Source organism: Bos mutus, chromosome 23 (assembly GCF_027580195.1).
Source record: "Bos mutus isolate GX-2022 chromosome 23, NWIPB_WYAK_1.1, whole genome shotgun sequence".
NCBI classification, from domain to species: domain Eukaryota; kingdom Metazoa; phylum Chordata; class Mammalia; order Artiodactyla; family Bovidae; genus Bos; species Bos mutus.
This window is the reverse complement of record NC_091639.1, coordinates 43,267,431-43,285,375: the sequence shown is the minus strand read 5'-3', so window position 1 is coordinate 43,285,375 and position 17,945 is coordinate 43,267,431. Positions and strand designations below refer to the sequence as shown.

Here is a 17,945-nt window from a genome sequence, read left to right as displayed (position 1 = left end):
AACATTGAGTAACCTGACAAAAATCTCTGCAGAACATTAAACATTCACGTTCTCAATGAAGCCAAGAAAATAAACAATACAGTTCAAAAACTGCATTCTGAACAGAAAGCCATTTTATCTTTCAAATATGTTAACCAGATGACATAGTACAGACACATATACAATTTGGCAATGTGGGAGTTTAAGATTCTAGGTTGGAAAAGAATATGAAAAAGCGTAATTATATATATATCTGTATGTATAACCGAATCACTTTGTTGTACACCAGAAACTAACACATTGTAAATCAACTATACTTCAACAAAAAGCTTAAAAGAAAAAGAATACTAGGTTTTAAAAGTTAGGCGAAAGATGATACATACACACACACACACACACAGTTTTCAAGACCTGCCCACTATATTAACTTCAGTGTTCCAGTTTATTTTAAAAAGAGAAAAAAGAGAGACATCTGAGAGATGATTCACGGATTACTACCACAAGTCTCTGAATAGCTTTTGGTCATTCACAACTTAATTTGATAAATTCATTTGCCTTTGACAAATGCAAAATCAACCATTTTTTAGCAAAAAGTAAATTCGGTCGGCTATGACCTAATAAGCAAACTCTGGAAGACAGGGAAGGACAGGGAAGACTGGCGTGCTGCAGGCCATGGGGTCACAAGGAGTCAGACACGACCTAGCAACTAAACAACAGCAACATAACCTACTGCTAAAAGCATATGTCAGTATCTGCACCCACCAAATCCAATTCCCTATTATTTAAAGTAACCAACTCTAAGGTAATTGAGCTTAGTATGAGTCTGGTCTTCACAAAAGAATTCACTGCCTCTCTTGAATAAGCTGGCTGTGGCTTCTACAGACAGGAAAGCTGAGCCAAGGGGGTGCAAAACCAGCTCGTCCTAGACACAACAGCCCGCAGGCCTGGGGCCACACTCCACTCTCCAACCAGGCGCTGTCCTGACTCAGAGCGGCTGCTGTGGAAGGGCTCCTGAAGGGACCTATTGATTCCAGCCCATGGAAAAGTACTCCAGGGCCTCCTGCCACAAGAGGAGCAAGACACCTGGGTCTTCATCAGTGTCTGAATACACCTTCTGCCCTTTTCTATATTTATCTCTGTGTTAAATGTATGTTTGGACCTTAACAGAAGGCACATTTATGAAACTGCTGCATAATTCCTTTCATGGACAACTTATTATATCTTCCCTCAGGAGTCAATATAAAGATTTTGAAATACTATATTTAACCACAGCACGTAACCGTAATGAATGTATAAGAAAACATAGAGGAAACAGGACTAACATTCCTCTCTGATTACCTGGAAACACCCAGGTATGCTTGATTCTCAGGATCTGCATTTCCCATCCCAGAAAAACTGGTTTGCCCACTGTCCTCTACAAGACAGTGTGGACTGATATTTCTCATCACACTGTTTCTTACAGAAACACCCTTCTGTCGTTTTCGAATTTTACCGTTCACCCCTAATTAGCAAAAACATTCTCTAACCCAACACCGCCGTCCCAGAACCCCTGGTCCACATCAATCCATTGCCTTCCTAGTCCACACAATCCTCTGAAAGAGAGTTTGACAGGCTGTTTAATTTGCATGTTTACATGTAATCAGGGCGCCTGGCCTCCCATCTGCCCTCAGTGGAAGCCCAGCCACCAGCCAACGTTCCTCATGAAGGTACGCTTACACGCTCGCATTTATTTGTTCACCTACTGCTGAGAGGCTGTGGCGTGAAGCTGTCATCTGCTTCCATGTGCAGCAACTGGAGACCACAGAACTCTTTTCTCTGGCAAGAATCTCTATGTCTGATATAGTGCAGATTTTCTGTCCTAAGAAAGGCGTCAGCATCTCCCGGGGGGCAGGCGTTCTTCCCTCCCTTGAGGAAGGGATCAGTTTTCCTCAGGTGCCCAGGCACCTTGGGAAAGGAGGTGGATCAAAACCAGGGATGCCCTGGAGCAGGCGAGGAGTGAAAAGACAGAGCCCCCCTGATGAATCTAGGCGACCCCAACAAAGACTGACCCACAGGGAGGAACGCCCACGGTCACCGGGGACCCCCCTGGGTCTGCAAGGAGGGGCAGACATACCGCATCACGCCCGGCTCTGAGGCAGGGCTCCCTCGGACGCTGGGGACGGTGATTCACACGCAGGACCTGCCTGCTGAGGGATGAGGTACTGGGGGTGCACAGAGCTGAGACTGCATGGGGATCTGGTGCTTCGCTGGTGCTGAAGCCGCCCGCTGCCTGCACCAGCAGGGTCTCTGTATCGGTGGGGGGTGTTCACAGTTGGATACACCACCACAACATGTCCGATTTGTACCACATGCATATACCATCTACTCCTCAACAATCATTAACTAATGAACGTGAGTCAGAGAGGGCTGTGAACGCTGTCCATGCAATAAAAGCTCTGCCCAAGTTCACACCCTTAAGGACTTTGGGGTAAAAGATGGGAAACTCGGAGGGTGTGTGCTACCTACGTGTTCATGGTTTGTGGTTTATTTTTTTTTTATTTCCCCACTCTAATGTCACACCACTGGAGAGGTCGAGGGAAGGAAGGCGGTGTATCCCAGAGCCTCAGGCGCCCTGGGTCCCCAAGGCAGGACAGTGGCCTCTGAGCCCCACCGGCGACATACTAGGGGAAGGATGACAACAAAGAGCCCATCTGGGCCAACGCGCAAGGGCTGCCTGATCCGGGAAAAGATGCGAGCACCCCACAGGGCCTCTGTCCAAGCCCCTGGGAAGGGGGGATGCGAAACTTTGGCTTTTAGAAAAGATAACTGGACAGTTAAAACCATGACACACAAGACGGGGCTCTGCACAGACGTCAGGGTGGGATGAGGGCACTGGGGCGGGGGGTGGTCTTTGGGGTCACACAGACCCACAGTGGGATTCAGGCTCCCTCCTGGGTCCTGTGGGTTCTCACGTGTTCCTTTAGCGAAAGTAATAAGCATTAGGTTGAAAGGAACCACCTGCCACAGCCCCTATCCTAGGACCTGGCCTGTTGCCTCTGCCAAGTAAACAGAGCTGGTGTTTTTCCGAGAAAGTCAAGTCCCAGGTCCGAGTCGGGAGGCAGTCCATGCCTGAGCCCCTGCCACATCGCTGGAACTTTACGGAGGCCGCCCCGCTTGGCCCTGGATGCCACAGAGCCCCTTGGGTGTCAGGCCCCATGACAGTGCCTTGGGGTGACATTTCTTGTGTTCACAGGACTGAAGAACTGCCCTGAGTTCAAGACTGTGCTTTGCAACACTCATGCAGTTTTGCTTTCTCTTTCGGGTTCAGGAGGTAGAGTTTACATGCTCCTTAGGGGTCAACAGGAAAAATGTCTCATCACTTAGGATTTCTGGGAAGCAGAGATGCTGTTTAAGGAACTTATCACCAGTGACATAGGAGGCTGACATTTTAAAACCCCTTTAACCTCATAATAGCACACAAGGATAACAGCACCACAGAAAAGAATACGAGGGTCTGGACTTGGGCTCCCTGAGAATTACAGAACGCAGCTGAGGACACTCACTGTGCTCTCCTATTCAAAACAATACTACCCTTGACCCTCTGGCGCTGGTCTGACCCATCTCAAGGAGATGGCCCCTGCAGATCACGGAGCAAGCCTTTGCCCAGATCAGCTTTCCCTGAGTATCAACTGCCTGCAGGTGACAGCTGGGGGAGACCATCAGACAGATTGCAGGACTCAAGGAGAAAGGCGGTATGAGTCACCTTTGCCCATATCCTGCCCCGAGTGGAAAGGAACTTCCATTTTCCTTCAGTATCTTCCTTTCAATATACTGTTGTAGCAGAACTGAACCCATACTTCACCGGCCAAGAGGGAAAATGTACAATAAGCAAAATCGGGTCAAAATCCCATTGGAAAAGAAATAACATGATGTGTGATTTTAGAAACCAAAGGCTATTTTTGCCTCTCCCACCATCATCTGTAGCTTATTATTGAAATGCTCCCCACTCCAGAAATATCTTGGAGACCGTGTGGTTTGGGGACTCCCTGAGTTGCTGGGCCACTGACATCAAAATACCCACTGACAGCGACAGTATTCTCCCAATTATACAAAGTAACTTAGGTGACTGGAAAAATAAAAACCACATACACACACACGACGGCGTGATGAGAAAACAACTCAAACCAAATCCTGCCACAGAGGGATAATCAACCTTAACATTCGGAGGTGCCAGTGCCAGGCATCTGTGGTTATAAACATGCACAGCAACAGAATTAGGACCAGCTATGATCTTCAGCACCTTTGTCTGCATGCCGGAATGCCTTCCCACCCAAAACGGCACCAAGAATGCTTTCCCACGTCATTAGGATTCTAACAGGATTTTTACTGACCACTCAGTTATTTCTTTCTACAGAAGGATCACAGATTACTTAGCACATCACCCTTTCAGACATTGCTTATTAGTTCTGCCATTTCTTTGCTGTGTGACCCTGGGCAAGTTACTTAACCTCTCTGAATCTCAGCTTAGAACTCTGTTGGATGCAGAAGATTATTTGCCTCTACCTAATAGAACCGTTGTGGAAATCAGACAAGAATTAGCCTGAAGCCACCTGGCACATGCCAGCTGCCCCTATACATGCTAGGCATGGTGCTTGGAACATGTTAGACACCTCTGTGTACATCGGGAGAAAAAAATCTTGTGCATGCCTCTTAGCGTACACTCCTGATTGCTGTCTTAGGATAAATTCTTACAAGTCTAACAACAGAATCAAAGAGTACACACTTTCTTTACGTTTTTAATAATGCTACCAAATTCCCTTCCAGAGATGCCATAATAATTTATACTTCCATGATAACAGGCACTTCCTGTACTCTCATCAATATTTGGTATGTTATTCTATTTTTAAAATCTTAAACATCTGATAGATATAAATGCTTTGATTAACATATTGTTGTAAATAACTGTTATTGTTCAGTTGCTCAGTCACAGGCTCAACCCATGGGTTGGGAAGATCCCCTAGAGGAGGGCATTGCAACCCACTCCAGTACTCTTGCCTGGAGAATCCAATGGACAGAGGAGCCTGGCGGACTCCAGTGAATAGGGTCACAAAGAGTCAGAAAGGACTGAAGCGACTTAGCATGCACACTGGTTGCTGTTGTTCTGTCGCTCAGTCCTGTCTGACTCTTTGTGACCCCATGGACTGTAGTACCCCAGGCTTCCCTGTCCATCACCAACTCCTGGAGCCTGCTCAAACTCATGTCCATCGAGTCAGTGATGCCATCCCACCATCTCATCCTCTGTCATCCCCTTCTCCTCCTGCCTTCAGTCTTTTCCAGCATGCTGGGAGGGACTGGGGGCAGGAGGAGAAGGGGATGACAGAGGATGAGATGGCGGGATGGCATCACTGACTCGATGGACATGAGTCTGAGTGAACTCCGGGAGTTGGTGATGGACAGGGAGGCCTGGCGTGCTGTGATTCATGGGGTCACAAAGAGTCGGACAAGACTGAGAGACTGAACTGAACTGAACTGATCTTTTCTAATGAGTCAGTTCTTCATATCAGGTGGCCAAAACACTGGAGCTTTAGCTTTGCATTAGTCCTGCCAATGAATATTCAGGATTGATTTCCTTTAGGCTTGACTGGTTTGATCTCCTTACAGTCCAAGGGACTCTCAAGAGTCTTCTCCAATACCACAGTTCAAAAGCATCAATTCTTTGATACTCAGCCTTCTTTATGGTCCAACTCTCACATCCATACATGGCTACTGGAAAAACCATAGCTTTGACTAGACAGACCTTTGTTGGCAAAATAATGTCTCTGCTTTTTAATATGCTGTCTAGGTTTGTCACTAGCTTTTCATCCAAGGAGCAAACGTCTTTTAATTTCATGGCTGCAGTCACCATCTGCAGTGATTTCGGAGCCCAAGAAAATAAAGTCTGTCACTGTTTCCACTGTTTCCCCATCTATTTGCCATGAAGTGATGGGACCAGATGCCATGATCTTAGTTTTCTGAATGTTGAGTTTTAAGCCAACTTTTTCACTCTCCTCTTTTACTTCATCTAGAGGCTCTTTAGTTTCTCTTCACTTCCTGCCATAAGGGTGGTGTCATCTGCATATCTGAGGTTATTGATATTTCTCCCGGCAATCTCAATTCTAGCTGTGAATAATGATTTCACATTAGAAACCCATTTCAATTTTTTTCTCCTGTGAATCACTTACTGGCTTCTGTGGGGTTTCTCTGCTTTTCTTTCTGTCCACTGTTCTAGAGTAGGCACTACTCTTCTCGGATGTGAAATAACTTCTAACAGAGTAAGGAAAGGCAGCCTTCACATGCAATGTTGTAAAAGTCTCCCTGACTTCCAGCTAGCTGTCTTTATTTTCACAAAGATCAGAAATCTCATCTTCATGTAGATAAATCCATCAACTGTTTCTTTATGACTTACTTCATCTTCCAAATATACAATGCCTTCTCCATCTTGAAATCCAATGGTCAGCTTTCTTCTTTTTTTAATTTTTAGGTTTTGTCTTATCTCTTTTATTTATCAATAGTTCACTTTATATCATGGGAACTTAATCTAGAAGAATTTTAAATTGTACTAAGAATAATACTTTAGCCACCTGATGCAAAGAACTGACTCATTGGAAAAGACCCTGATGCTGGGCAAGACTGAAGGCAGGAGGAGAAGGGGACGAGAGAGGATGAGATGGTTGGATGGCATCACTGATGCAAAGAACTGACTCATTGGAAAAGACCCTGATGCTGGGCAAGACTGAAGGCAGGAGGAGAAGGGGACGAGAGAGGATGAGATGGTTGGATGGCATCACTGACCCGATGGTTTGAGCAAGCTCCAGAGTTGGTGATGGACAGGGAGTCCATGCTGTAGTCCATGGGGTTGCAAAGAGTCAGACATGACTGAGCAACTGAACTGAAGAATTAGGAAGGAAGTTATCCACAAAATGAATACTCTATCACCATGAACCTTTCTGAATATCACAACAAAATCTGTGGGTAATTGATGTTTACAGATTGCCTGTTAGAGGAAAAGTTGTGATGACTGATCTGTAAATCCTCCCTTGTCTTATTTCACTGGACAGGTATGATGGCATGAGAGTCACCTCCATTTTGACTTAATAGAGAAAAAAGACCAAGCCCTAAACTTAGGCACATGCACAACATCTTCCAGGCAGAAACCTTTGTGGTCAAGGTTACTTAAAGGTAAGAGGTGGCCGGAAACGTATCTTCATATGCGTGATCACACATTCACCAACGTCCTGTCTGTCCGCAAATCACGCTACAACAGCCTCTTCCGTCCACCAAAACCAGGATTTTTTTAAGGGAACTTCCTTATTGCAGAAACATACATACTTGAGCAATACGATGAGGGGTAAAAGATGCAAATAAGTGACCTGAAAAATTAGAAGCATGCCACATGTAGCAAATAAAGCGAATCTAGCCTTCCCATCGGAGATAGAATCATGCCAATAAACTAGAATCGGGTGAAGGCAGGTGAGCTGCCAAGTTATGCCTTTCAAAATATCTGAGTAACTTTAGATGTAATTCACAGAAAAGCATTCTTTTGAGAGAGAATAATTGGAACAAATCTGACAAACACATAACAAAATTAGGTTCCAGGCCATGCAGTCATTCACGAAAAGAAAAACTGAGTTTGGAGGAAAATGTCCAACGTTTTACAATGAAAAGCGCATAAAGTGCTCAGCCAATCTGAATCTTCATGCATGTGAGAAGCAGAATGGAAGCTGGAGATGCAACTGTGGTCTGAACAATACTTACAAGATGGCAAGTTTACCCGACTTTTCTAAATATCCAAGCAGCTAACAATTAAGAAAACAAAAGACATTCATTGATTTGCAAATGTTTACTACACGTGACACCACAGAACACAAACAGAATCTATCATTGTGACCCACACAGTACAAACATCTTCCCCTCAACCATGTGGGGGAAAAATGCAAATAAATGCTGCTATAGACGAAGGGACTGTGCTGTAAAACTGACAGTACGTTACGTTACCAAATGGGAAAGAAAAGACAAAGACAGAGAAAGAGCTCACAGCGCCCCAGACCAACGGCCACTAATACAGCTATGGCTGGGGACACGTACACGGGACTGGTTGGCACCGTCAGTCTAAATGCGTCATGCGTGAGACAACTGTTCAAGAGGAAGCAATCACGTCAGAAGAAGAAGAGAGGAGAATCCAATCAGGAGAGTGCAGGATTTGATGGGATGGTATCAAGCTTGGAGGCAGAAAACATGCGCACGCACGCACGCACGCACGCACAGCCCAGACCAACAAAGGAGACCCAGCACAAGGTGAGGGCCCCTCCGTGGTTTGTCGGCCCAGTCCACGGGGCAGCACTGCCAATTTCTGCAGGGTCACCGAGCTGGGATTCACAAGCAGAACTGGGACACATCCCAGTCTGGGAGCTGAGTGTGAGCGGGGGTGAAATGGGCAAGAAAGGAGCCAGTCCCCGGGGCCCTAAACAACTGCCTTTTTGGGCAGCGGAAGGAAAAGGCGCAGACTCCATCCCCTGATGAAATTCCAGATGCCAGGGAAGCATCATAATTTCATCCTCTCAGAGTGAAAAAAGGGCTGATGCTAATATGACGGGGACAGTTTACAGAAAGCAATTCCTCACGTTCTTGTCTACAACGTGTCCCTTTGAAAGACCGGATGCAGAGAGGGGCAGGGATGCGGGGACCTTGCTGGGGATTAACGTCACACTCGAAAGTGCTCTCTTCAGGGTCTACTGAAAACTTTCCTCAAATGCATTAATCTTCTAAGGTGTCCAAACTGCACTTCCTTTACGCAACCAAGGGGGCTGCCTCATGTCAAGGTCAAGAGGTGAAAAGGTGGGGTTCCATCTCTACCAGCTGAGCGGCCAGGCTTTTACGGGCTTGGCCGTGGGGGACACATCTGCAGTCTCTTCTCCAGACTCCAGCTGCGGGAGCCCCGGCCGGAAAGCTCTCCCTGCCTCAGCTTCCCCGTCTATAAAGCAGGGAGATCCAGATCCTCATGGCCTCAAAAGCGGCCGTGACATTCACTGAACAAGCAGGACAGCGCCTGGTCCAGGGCCGTGACATTCACTGAACAGGCAGGACAGCACCTGGTGCGGGGCAGCCACTGCGGAGGGAGGGCCTGGATCTTTTGTCCTTCCCTCTGCCTGTGCGTCTGACCTACACCCACCCACACGCGCTCTCCCACCAGAGTACAATCAACACCAGCTCTGTCCTTCAGTTTATTGCTTTTAGACTGGAACCAAAATGAGGATTTAATGAGCAGAATCTCTTCCTTGAGTCCCAGTTTAGCGAAGATGGAGACTTAAGCCTTTGCGCTGGAAACAGCTTTACTTAAATGTTAGGATTCCCATCGTGGCTGTGTGAGAATGCGGTCACATCTGTAACAAACATCCCTATCCTTCCGCTCAGGAGCACCGGCTAACGCACCCAGGGAGAAGCGGGGCCGCTGAACCCCCAGACAGGGACGGGGGAGAAAAGACCAGGCCAGGTGAGATGCCTGCAGGAGCGGCCGGGGAGCGTCAGAGCCCCTCAAGCGCTGCTGCCTGGAGAACAGCTCTGAAATGACTACAAGATGGGCATTGACAAGGGTGGAGCAGAGAAGGAAGCAGGAAGCTGCTCCCTGGGGACCACAGCGCAGGAGGCCACACCTCCTCCTGTGCGGCCAGGCCGAGCGGCTCAGCAGCTTGCTGTGCGGCAGAAAAACAGCGTCTTACTCTTTAACAGAGACCAAGCTCAGTGTGACCCATCTTCAGGCAGGTTCTCCTGGTTCCAAAGAGAAAGACAGCCTTCCTTTTAAACAGCACCCCGGAGGCCACCTCGTGCGACCCCTTAGGGCTTCCTCCCATTCTCAGTTCCGGCACCTCCTTGGATAAATGCCTCTAAATCACACAGCCATGCCCACAAGGGGTGGAGGCTCTCTTCTCCAGCTGGGAGCATCCACCAAAAAATCTTAAGAACCGGGCTCTACCTTCCCGGGCGTCCGCCTCTACGTGGAGGGCTCCCTCTCATTCTCCCAGACATGAGCTTCTGCCCAGGAAGACTGTTCACTGAGACCCATCTTCACAACTCCAATGGCTCATGGGAGGGCTTACCTGCTCACTAGACCCAATCACCCCCAAAGCTAAAGTCCATAATCACCCCTTCCTGTCAATGGTCTTGCTCTTCTCCTAGGCCAGCCCCCAAACGCCACTCTCTCTGTCCCCCTCCGAATTCACCTTTCCCAACTCTCCCCAACGTTACTGATGGTCATTCTTTGATACAATTCCTCCGACCATCTCTGGACCCACTGATGAGAGTTCACACCTTTAAAAAGCAGCATATAAGTATTTGACATCTGTGATCCCTTGTGTATCATTATTTCTTTATGAATTATTATATTATTTTCTTAAAAGCACATACCTCTTTTGGTAAAGACACTAATTTATTTCTGTCTGCATTCAAGTTGCTCAACTTCTTAAGTTTTCCAATGCTCTTAGGTAAAGTCTGTTAAAATAACATTTTTGTTATTAACACATACTTTGGACATGGCTCAGAGTAAAACAGATAAAATGGATCTTTTCAAGAACTGAGAGGGTCTAATCTCATCCAGCAAGACAAGTCCTTCCTCAACAGCAGGTGTTTGTAATGCTCACTTGGGGATGTGGCATCTAATATTTTGCATTTTTGTAGAAATGAGAGTATGTTTCAATGAAATGAGGTTAAAGACACAGGCCTGGGAACAGGGAAACACACAGTAAAAGAGGTAGCGAAGGCCCTTCAAGTCAAGGAAGTGAAATCTGCACCCCTGAGATCCACCCCTCCCTGCCCGCACCTCTGAGAACCGCTAGTTTGCAGATGCCTGTGGGGGCCGGAGTGCAGGCGGTGGGAGCTGGAGCTGGGCAGGTGTGTGTGTGTGGGCGGGGCGGGGGGGGCGGGGCGGGACCACCCTGGCTGGTGTGAGCGCTCCGACCCTGCAGGAACCAGCCCTGGGTCCATGGGGAGAGGAGGATCTTCAACCCTGATGCAATCCAGGGGTGAACGTCACTTTTCTAACTGTCACGACTACCATCTGTAATTCTAACGGATTCCTTCCAGAAACAAGGAAGGAGCCCAGTGTCCTGACTACAGGGGGATGTTCCCAGGCCCACACCAGCTCCGCCTCCTTAACCCACTCTTGCTGTCTTCTTCTGCTCTGCTCCCCAGAAGAGCATTACTTACTCCTTTTATAAAGAAAGGAGAAAAGGGGAGAAAGAGGTAAAAGGAAAAGTCGGGTAAAAACTAAAGTGACAAAATGAAGACAGAGAAGTGGAGGGAAAGGCAGGAAAGTAAACCAAAAACAAAGAGGCTACAAGGCCAGGACAGGGGGAGCAGGGTGAGCAGATGGGGCGGGCGGCGGGAGCAGCAGCGGGCAGAGAGCAACCGCCCCAGAAACCCGCTCTGCAGGCGTCACCCGGAGGACGGGGAGGGCCGGTCCAAGCCCGGGCACCTGCTCTGCCTCACCCAGCTTCTTGGACGGGGTGAGATCAAGGTCAGAGCTGTGCTCTGGCTCCCCAAAAGAGCATCCCCCACCCTCAGTGCCCCCAAGGCTTTCTGGGTCCAGCCCCCATCCCCTCCCCTCCCCTGCACTCACATCTGCTCCAAGAACCAGAAGGACACCATTCCCACTGGCCCATCCTCAGACACGAGCAGAGGCACTTCAACCAGCAGGGCCGGTCCCCCTGCCTCCCTTCCCCAGGTGTCCAGGCCAGTGCCCGTACCCTGAGCGTCACGATGGGGCGCAGTCTCTGACGGGGGGACCGGGATCATCTGCATGTCCCGAGCCTGCTTCTCAGGCCCCTTGGTTAGTTACAACATAAGGGGACCTCCATCTGGTCCACCCAAATTACAAATATGCAGAAGCGACCCTGCAAAGCGTTGCTGACGCGGAACCCACACCATTAATCTCCACCTGACCCTGGGGCCACACTCACCAGGAGCCGATTTTCTGTAAGAACCAATTCCGTGAGGCTCTCACAGTCTCCGACTGCCTCGGGCAACTGGGTGAGTCGATTCTGATCCACCTTCAAGATGGACAGTTTCTTTAGTTTTCCTGTAAAAGGGTCATTTAGGCTCATTAGTTATCACTGTTTTTCTGGTCACCACTTGGCATCTCCCCTCTGCTTGCTGTTTGGAATTTCCATTCTCATTTGGTTTCCTCACCCAGCTTCAAGAAATTGTGCTATTTGCATTTAGAGTACAAAAGGTTGAGAGTTAAAATCATGTGTTCTGTTTGTCAGAAACAGTTGGCAATTAATGGCAAATCATTTAAAAAGTTGCTACCTAAAAAAATCATGTCAAAGCCCATAGATTTTCATGAAAAAACAAAGAGCTGGCTCTTGATGGAGCTTCAAGAACAGGAAACGTCTTGTATACAGAGGAGAGACTTTTACGTTACCCTAAGAATCATCCTGGCTCAGATGGCAAAGAACCTGCCTGCAATGCAGGAGACCTGGGTTCAATCCCTGGGTCAGGAAGATCCCCTGGGGAAGGAAATGGCAACCCTCTCCAGGACTCTTGCCTGGAGAATTCCGGGATCAGGGGATCCTGATGGTCTACGGTCCATGGGTCACAAAGAGTCAGACACAACTGAGCAGCTAACACACACGAGAATCACCCTCGCTAAAAACAAAAGACAGCACACGGCAGTCCATTCCATCACCTGGGGGTGACGATGAGTCAGTGAGGAGCCCTACAAGGGAAATCTCTGAGCCTGCGGGGTCAGATGGTAATCTCTAGAAGGCCACATTAAGACAGGTCTGTCTCACTCAGAACGCAGAATGGACTCATGAGAGGTGCCCTCAGGCCACAGAGGAAGAGCCAGTTTACCGCAGCCTCTGCAGCCGCCAAGGGCTGGAGGAGACCCTGAGCCGTCAGAGTCTCGCTGTCACCTGCTCCTGCCTCGAGGGTGTGCCTCCCAAGCAGGTGTCCTTGGTATCCACAGAGGGTGGCCAGAGTGATGTCACTGTCCTCAGGGCAGTCAGAGGACAGCCTCTATCACAGAAGTGATAAAGCCGGAGACGGAGAGATGCCAAAAGGGTGAACTCATGCTGAGTGCGGTCACGGGGCAGGGCAGGGGGGCTGCTTATTCAGCACAGTCAGTACCTACTAACCCTGTCCCCAGAAGGGCCCCCAGTCCTCAGGCCAGGAGACTCGTCAGCACTGTCTTTGGGGCATGGAACATACAGCTGGCAGAGCTCACCCCAAGAGCTCCTCAACACCACTCACAAGCGGGCCTGCAGACTCTCCTTGAATACTTCTAGTGCCAGGAGGTTCATTTCTTCACTAAGCAGCCCACACTGATTCCTAAGAGATGCACGTTAAGCTCTTCCTTAAATCAAACTGAGATTCACAACCTTTTCCTTTCACCCTCTTGAACGAGAAGACAGAAGGAGGCGACGCCTCCTTCCACCCGACAGCCCTTCAAAGGCCTGATGTCAGCATCTCGTGCCTACTTCTCTCTTTTCCCAGCAGCCAAACATCCTGAGTCCCCACAGCTGTTCTGATGCTATACGTGATTCCTACCGGACATTCCCACCTAGAGTCACAGTCCCACTCAGGTCCCCAACCAGACTCACCTGAAAGGCAGCGTCTGTCGGTCCTCTGCCAAGCTGCTCTTATCAACAACCCTTTCATCTGGACCAGATGCCAGAAAGGAAGCCAGGCCCCTGTCACACGGCTTCTCCGACTACTGAAAACCTCTCCCAAACTCCCTTTGATGTTCTGAATGCAGGTTAAGTGAAGGTCAAAGAACCTGCCCTACGACAGCCACACGGTTTAATACAGCTTCCTACAGTTTCTAGGAAGGCCTGGCTATGGCAGAGCTGACAGCCCATGTCTGTTTATCTTCTCTGTGTTTATTTTCTCACCCTGAGCTGAGCTCTCCTGTTCGGTAAAGGAAACGTCTGGACTGTTTTTTAAAGGAAACGGCACAGAATGGTTCAAGGAAAAGATGATTCCCGATGGAATCAGAAAAGGCTCAACAGAAAAGGCTCAATGTGTTTCCCCCCAGTAACAGCCCTTCCTTGGGGTCACACTATGAGGTCAAAGGTCATTCCACATAAACTATTTGCAATGCTCAATTAGAAAAGTCTTGATAACTGTTCATATGCCCAAAACACATTCTACAATTTAGGCTCATCCCCACCAAAATCATGGACACAAGCTGCAGAGGAGGTAGACGGGCCTACACTTAAAAGTAGTAACGTATATTTAACAGGCCTGCTCCCAGACCAGGAACACAGACATGCCTGCACACAGAGAGATTCAACCTGTAACGACTGAAGGAACCACGCCCCAGGACGCGAACAGCCAGCACGGGGGCAGCTGGCGTCTACACTCACCGATGCCGTCCGGGAGCATTTCTAACAAGTTCTGCGAAATGACCAAATCCGTCAGTGAAGTCAGGCCGCTGATTTCTTCCGGAAGCCTTTCCAACCTGTTTTCAGAGACGTCTAAGCAGAGCAGGTTCTTCAGATTTCCTATTTCCTGTACCAATGACACAGGAAAAGAAAGTCATGCCAGAACCAGTCACCGTTTGGAGGAATTTCTTATATTGATTTTTCAAGATCACCGCAGAGTGGCCCTAAGGATTCTTCCATAAGTGCTGGTCAAAGGCGACAGCGGGGGTGAGTTTCCAGACCCCTTCTGATGAAAACGGGAAGCTGTGTGAATCACACATGGGTACTGGGAAGGGAGGCCAGGCCCTCGGCCTGCAGGCAGGCGAGGAGTCATTCCCTCAGTAAGATGAGGACATGGGCACCAGGGGAAAACCAGCCGCTTGAAGGCCCCACAGTTTGGGATAAAGAAGAAAAAAAGAGGCCAGACGCCAGTTCTCCACATTTGGACTCAATACTCAGAACAGCCTGTGAAGTCCTGTGGGAAGCCGACTCCTTTCTATGTCTGTGACAGGCATCTCGTGGGACAACAGGGGCTCAGCTGCTCCCCGGGGAAACTGGAGCACACACACACAGATACACACACACACACACACACACACACACTCAGATACACACACACACACACACAACAGGGGCTCAGCTGCTCCCCGGGGAAACTGGAGCACACACACACACACACACAGATACACACACACACACACACACTCAGATACACACACACACACACACTCAGATACACACACACACACACTCAGATACACACACACACACTCAGATACACACACACACACTCAGATACACACACACACACACACACTCAGATACACACACAACAGGGGCTCAGCTGCTCCCTGGGGAAACTGGAGCACACACACACACACACACACACACACACACACACACACACACACACACACACACACAACAGGGGCTCAGCTGCTCCCTGGGGAAACTGGAGCACACACACACACACACACACACACACACAACAGGGGCTCAGCTGCTCCCCGGGGAAACTGGAGCACACACATACACACACACACACACACACACACAACAGGGGCTCAGCTGCTCCCCGGGGAAATGAATGCACACACATGTGCACGCTCACACACACAGATACACACGGACACAGACACACACACACAGGCACACGCACACACGCACACAGACACACAGTTAATACCCAAGACAACAGAGCCACACACACACACAAACATACACACACAGACACACACACACACAACAGGGGCTCAGCTGCTCCCTGGGGAAACTGGAGAGCACACACACATGTGTGCACTCACACACACACACACACACACACACAGACACATACACCCATAGACACACACACACACAACAGGGGCTCAGCTGCTCCCCGGGGAAACTGGAGAGCGCACACACACATGTGCATGCTCACACACACACAGATACACATGGACACAGACACATACACCACACACACAATACACACACACACACGGCACATGCATGCACACACACACACACACACGGCACACACATGCACACACACACACGCACAGACACATAGTTAATACCCGAGATACGAGAGCCACACACACACACAAACTTACACACAGACATACACACACAGACACACACACAGATACAGACAGACACAGATGCACACACATACCACACACACTATTAATACACACACACACTCTCTGTTAATACCCGAGACAAGAGAGCCAGACTGCTCTGAAAGGGAAGAGCCGACCTGGAGGGGAGGCACCTCCTTGGGGCCCAAGCTCCAATCCAGAGGCATCTGACCCTCCACTCTCCTGACACACGCTCCCTCTTACCGGTGCCCCCACTGCCCCGATCTGCTGCCAGCCTGTCCGCGCCCCCCCACCCCCGCCCCCGCGCTCAGCACCCTCTCGCCTGGACAGGTCTGGACACCCTCTGCCCAAGTCTGTTCACAACTGTGCCTCCATCCTTCCCGCTGGGAAACATCACTCCAGGCCCAGAATTAAACCCCACCTCGAACTCCAGTGGCCCCCTGAAGTCTACATAGGTACAGACTCCTAAATTAGCACTGAATTTGGCCTGAACAACTACCCAGATTATCCCTACCCAATCCAGTACTCACCCTGGGACTCCAAACCTGCATTTCCTGCCTGGAGGAAAGCAGACTACCTTTCTACTAATTTCAGGCCAGGCTCCCTGAGGATAGTCTACTTTTTAAATGTATTCCTTTAAACAATGTCTTTATCTCCTTTTCTTTTTGTCATCAGTGAAGACAGGAAAATAACTGATTATCTGAGACTGTCTGATGAGTTTAGTCCTGACTTAACAAAAGGTTATACAAGTGGGCCAATGAGATGCATAAAAAAAAATTAATAACATGATCAGTGGCATGTTAATTTCTTTGTGTTTAGGACGTGACATTTTGCACACAATTGTTTACATACATCCGTCCACACATATACTCTCCTCCGCATGTCTAAGAGCGGATTTTTACTTTATTCAAGTATGCTGTGTTAACTTCTCCTATACTGCAAAGTGACTCAGTTATACATACACACTTCTTCATATTCTTCTTCCATTCTGTTTTATTACAGGATATTGAATATAGTTCCCTGTGCTCCACAGGGCCTTGTTGTTTATCCAGCCTTTATAGCTGGTATTTTATACTTTCTTAATATCTTCCTGGCATTTCTGCCCCATCCTTTGACTCTTCTAAGTAACCAGACTTCTCTTAATCAGGACGTTTCATAATTTCCTAGAGAAATCTGTTAATCAAACCCTCACTCATATCAGCTGCTGATCTGCCCTTTCCTTTTCCCAAATGCAGCCAAGACCTCAGGAACAGACTCGCATTAGCTCCGTAGTCGCGTGAGTCGTCGGTGATGTCCTGGCAATTCTAGCACATAACTACAACTAGAATTTTACTCAAGTGCTTTTTTATAGCACCAGGCTTCCTTGCACAGATACACCTTCTCCACCCGAAGGGCACGGGCCATCATAGCTGGTCCAGAGAGCCTAGCAGAGACAGCCCCTGAATTACTATACAATACACACACCTCAACCATCAGGAAATATATGGACTTTAAACCCTGGCTCTAAGAGACCCCGAAGAGTAGAATTCGGTAACAGCTGGAGAAAAACAAAGTTGGGGGAAATGCCTGTGTGTTGTTGTTGTTTAACTCTCTCTCAACTGATGGGAAGGTGGGTCTATGCGCTAGAACCCACAGGCTGACACAGAAGCCCACACGAGAGCCCGTTTCATTTGGAACACGGCTCCTCATGCTTGGTACCAGCAGGAGAAACATAAAGAGCTTGTGACGGCCCAGCTACACCATAAGCAACATTTGGGAGAAAATATGAAGTAGAAACTTTTTGCACTGATTTTACATCAACTATTACACAGCAAAATGTGCTCAAATCATCTCAAAACACTTGGCATATCACCAACAGTGGCAGAAACTTCTGCCATCAGAATCCGGCATCCTGGTAATTTCCAAATGAGCTGGGCTTCAAGCAGGCAACCCAGGCCTCAAGCCAGGA

At 48.5% G+C, this 17,945-nt stretch overlaps 1 protein-coding gene across 1 annotated transcript in view; it reads right to left on the bottom strand.

Annotated features, from left to right (window-relative positions):
• Positions 1-17,945, bottom strand: part of LRRC1 (leucine rich repeat containing 1) — a 135,670-nt gene that overhangs the window by 12,199 nt on the left and 105,526 nt on the right. The window contains exons 8-10 of the mRNA XM_005891374.2: positions 14,358-14,502; positions 11,949-12,067; positions 10,399-10,482 (exon numbers count right to left, since the gene is read on the bottom strand). Coding sequence (XP_005891436.2) covers positions 10,399-10,482; positions 11,949-12,067; positions 14,358-14,502 — 348 coding nt within the window. The remainder of the gene's footprint in view (positions 1-10,398; positions 10,483-11,948; positions 12,068-14,357; positions 14,503-17,945) is intronic.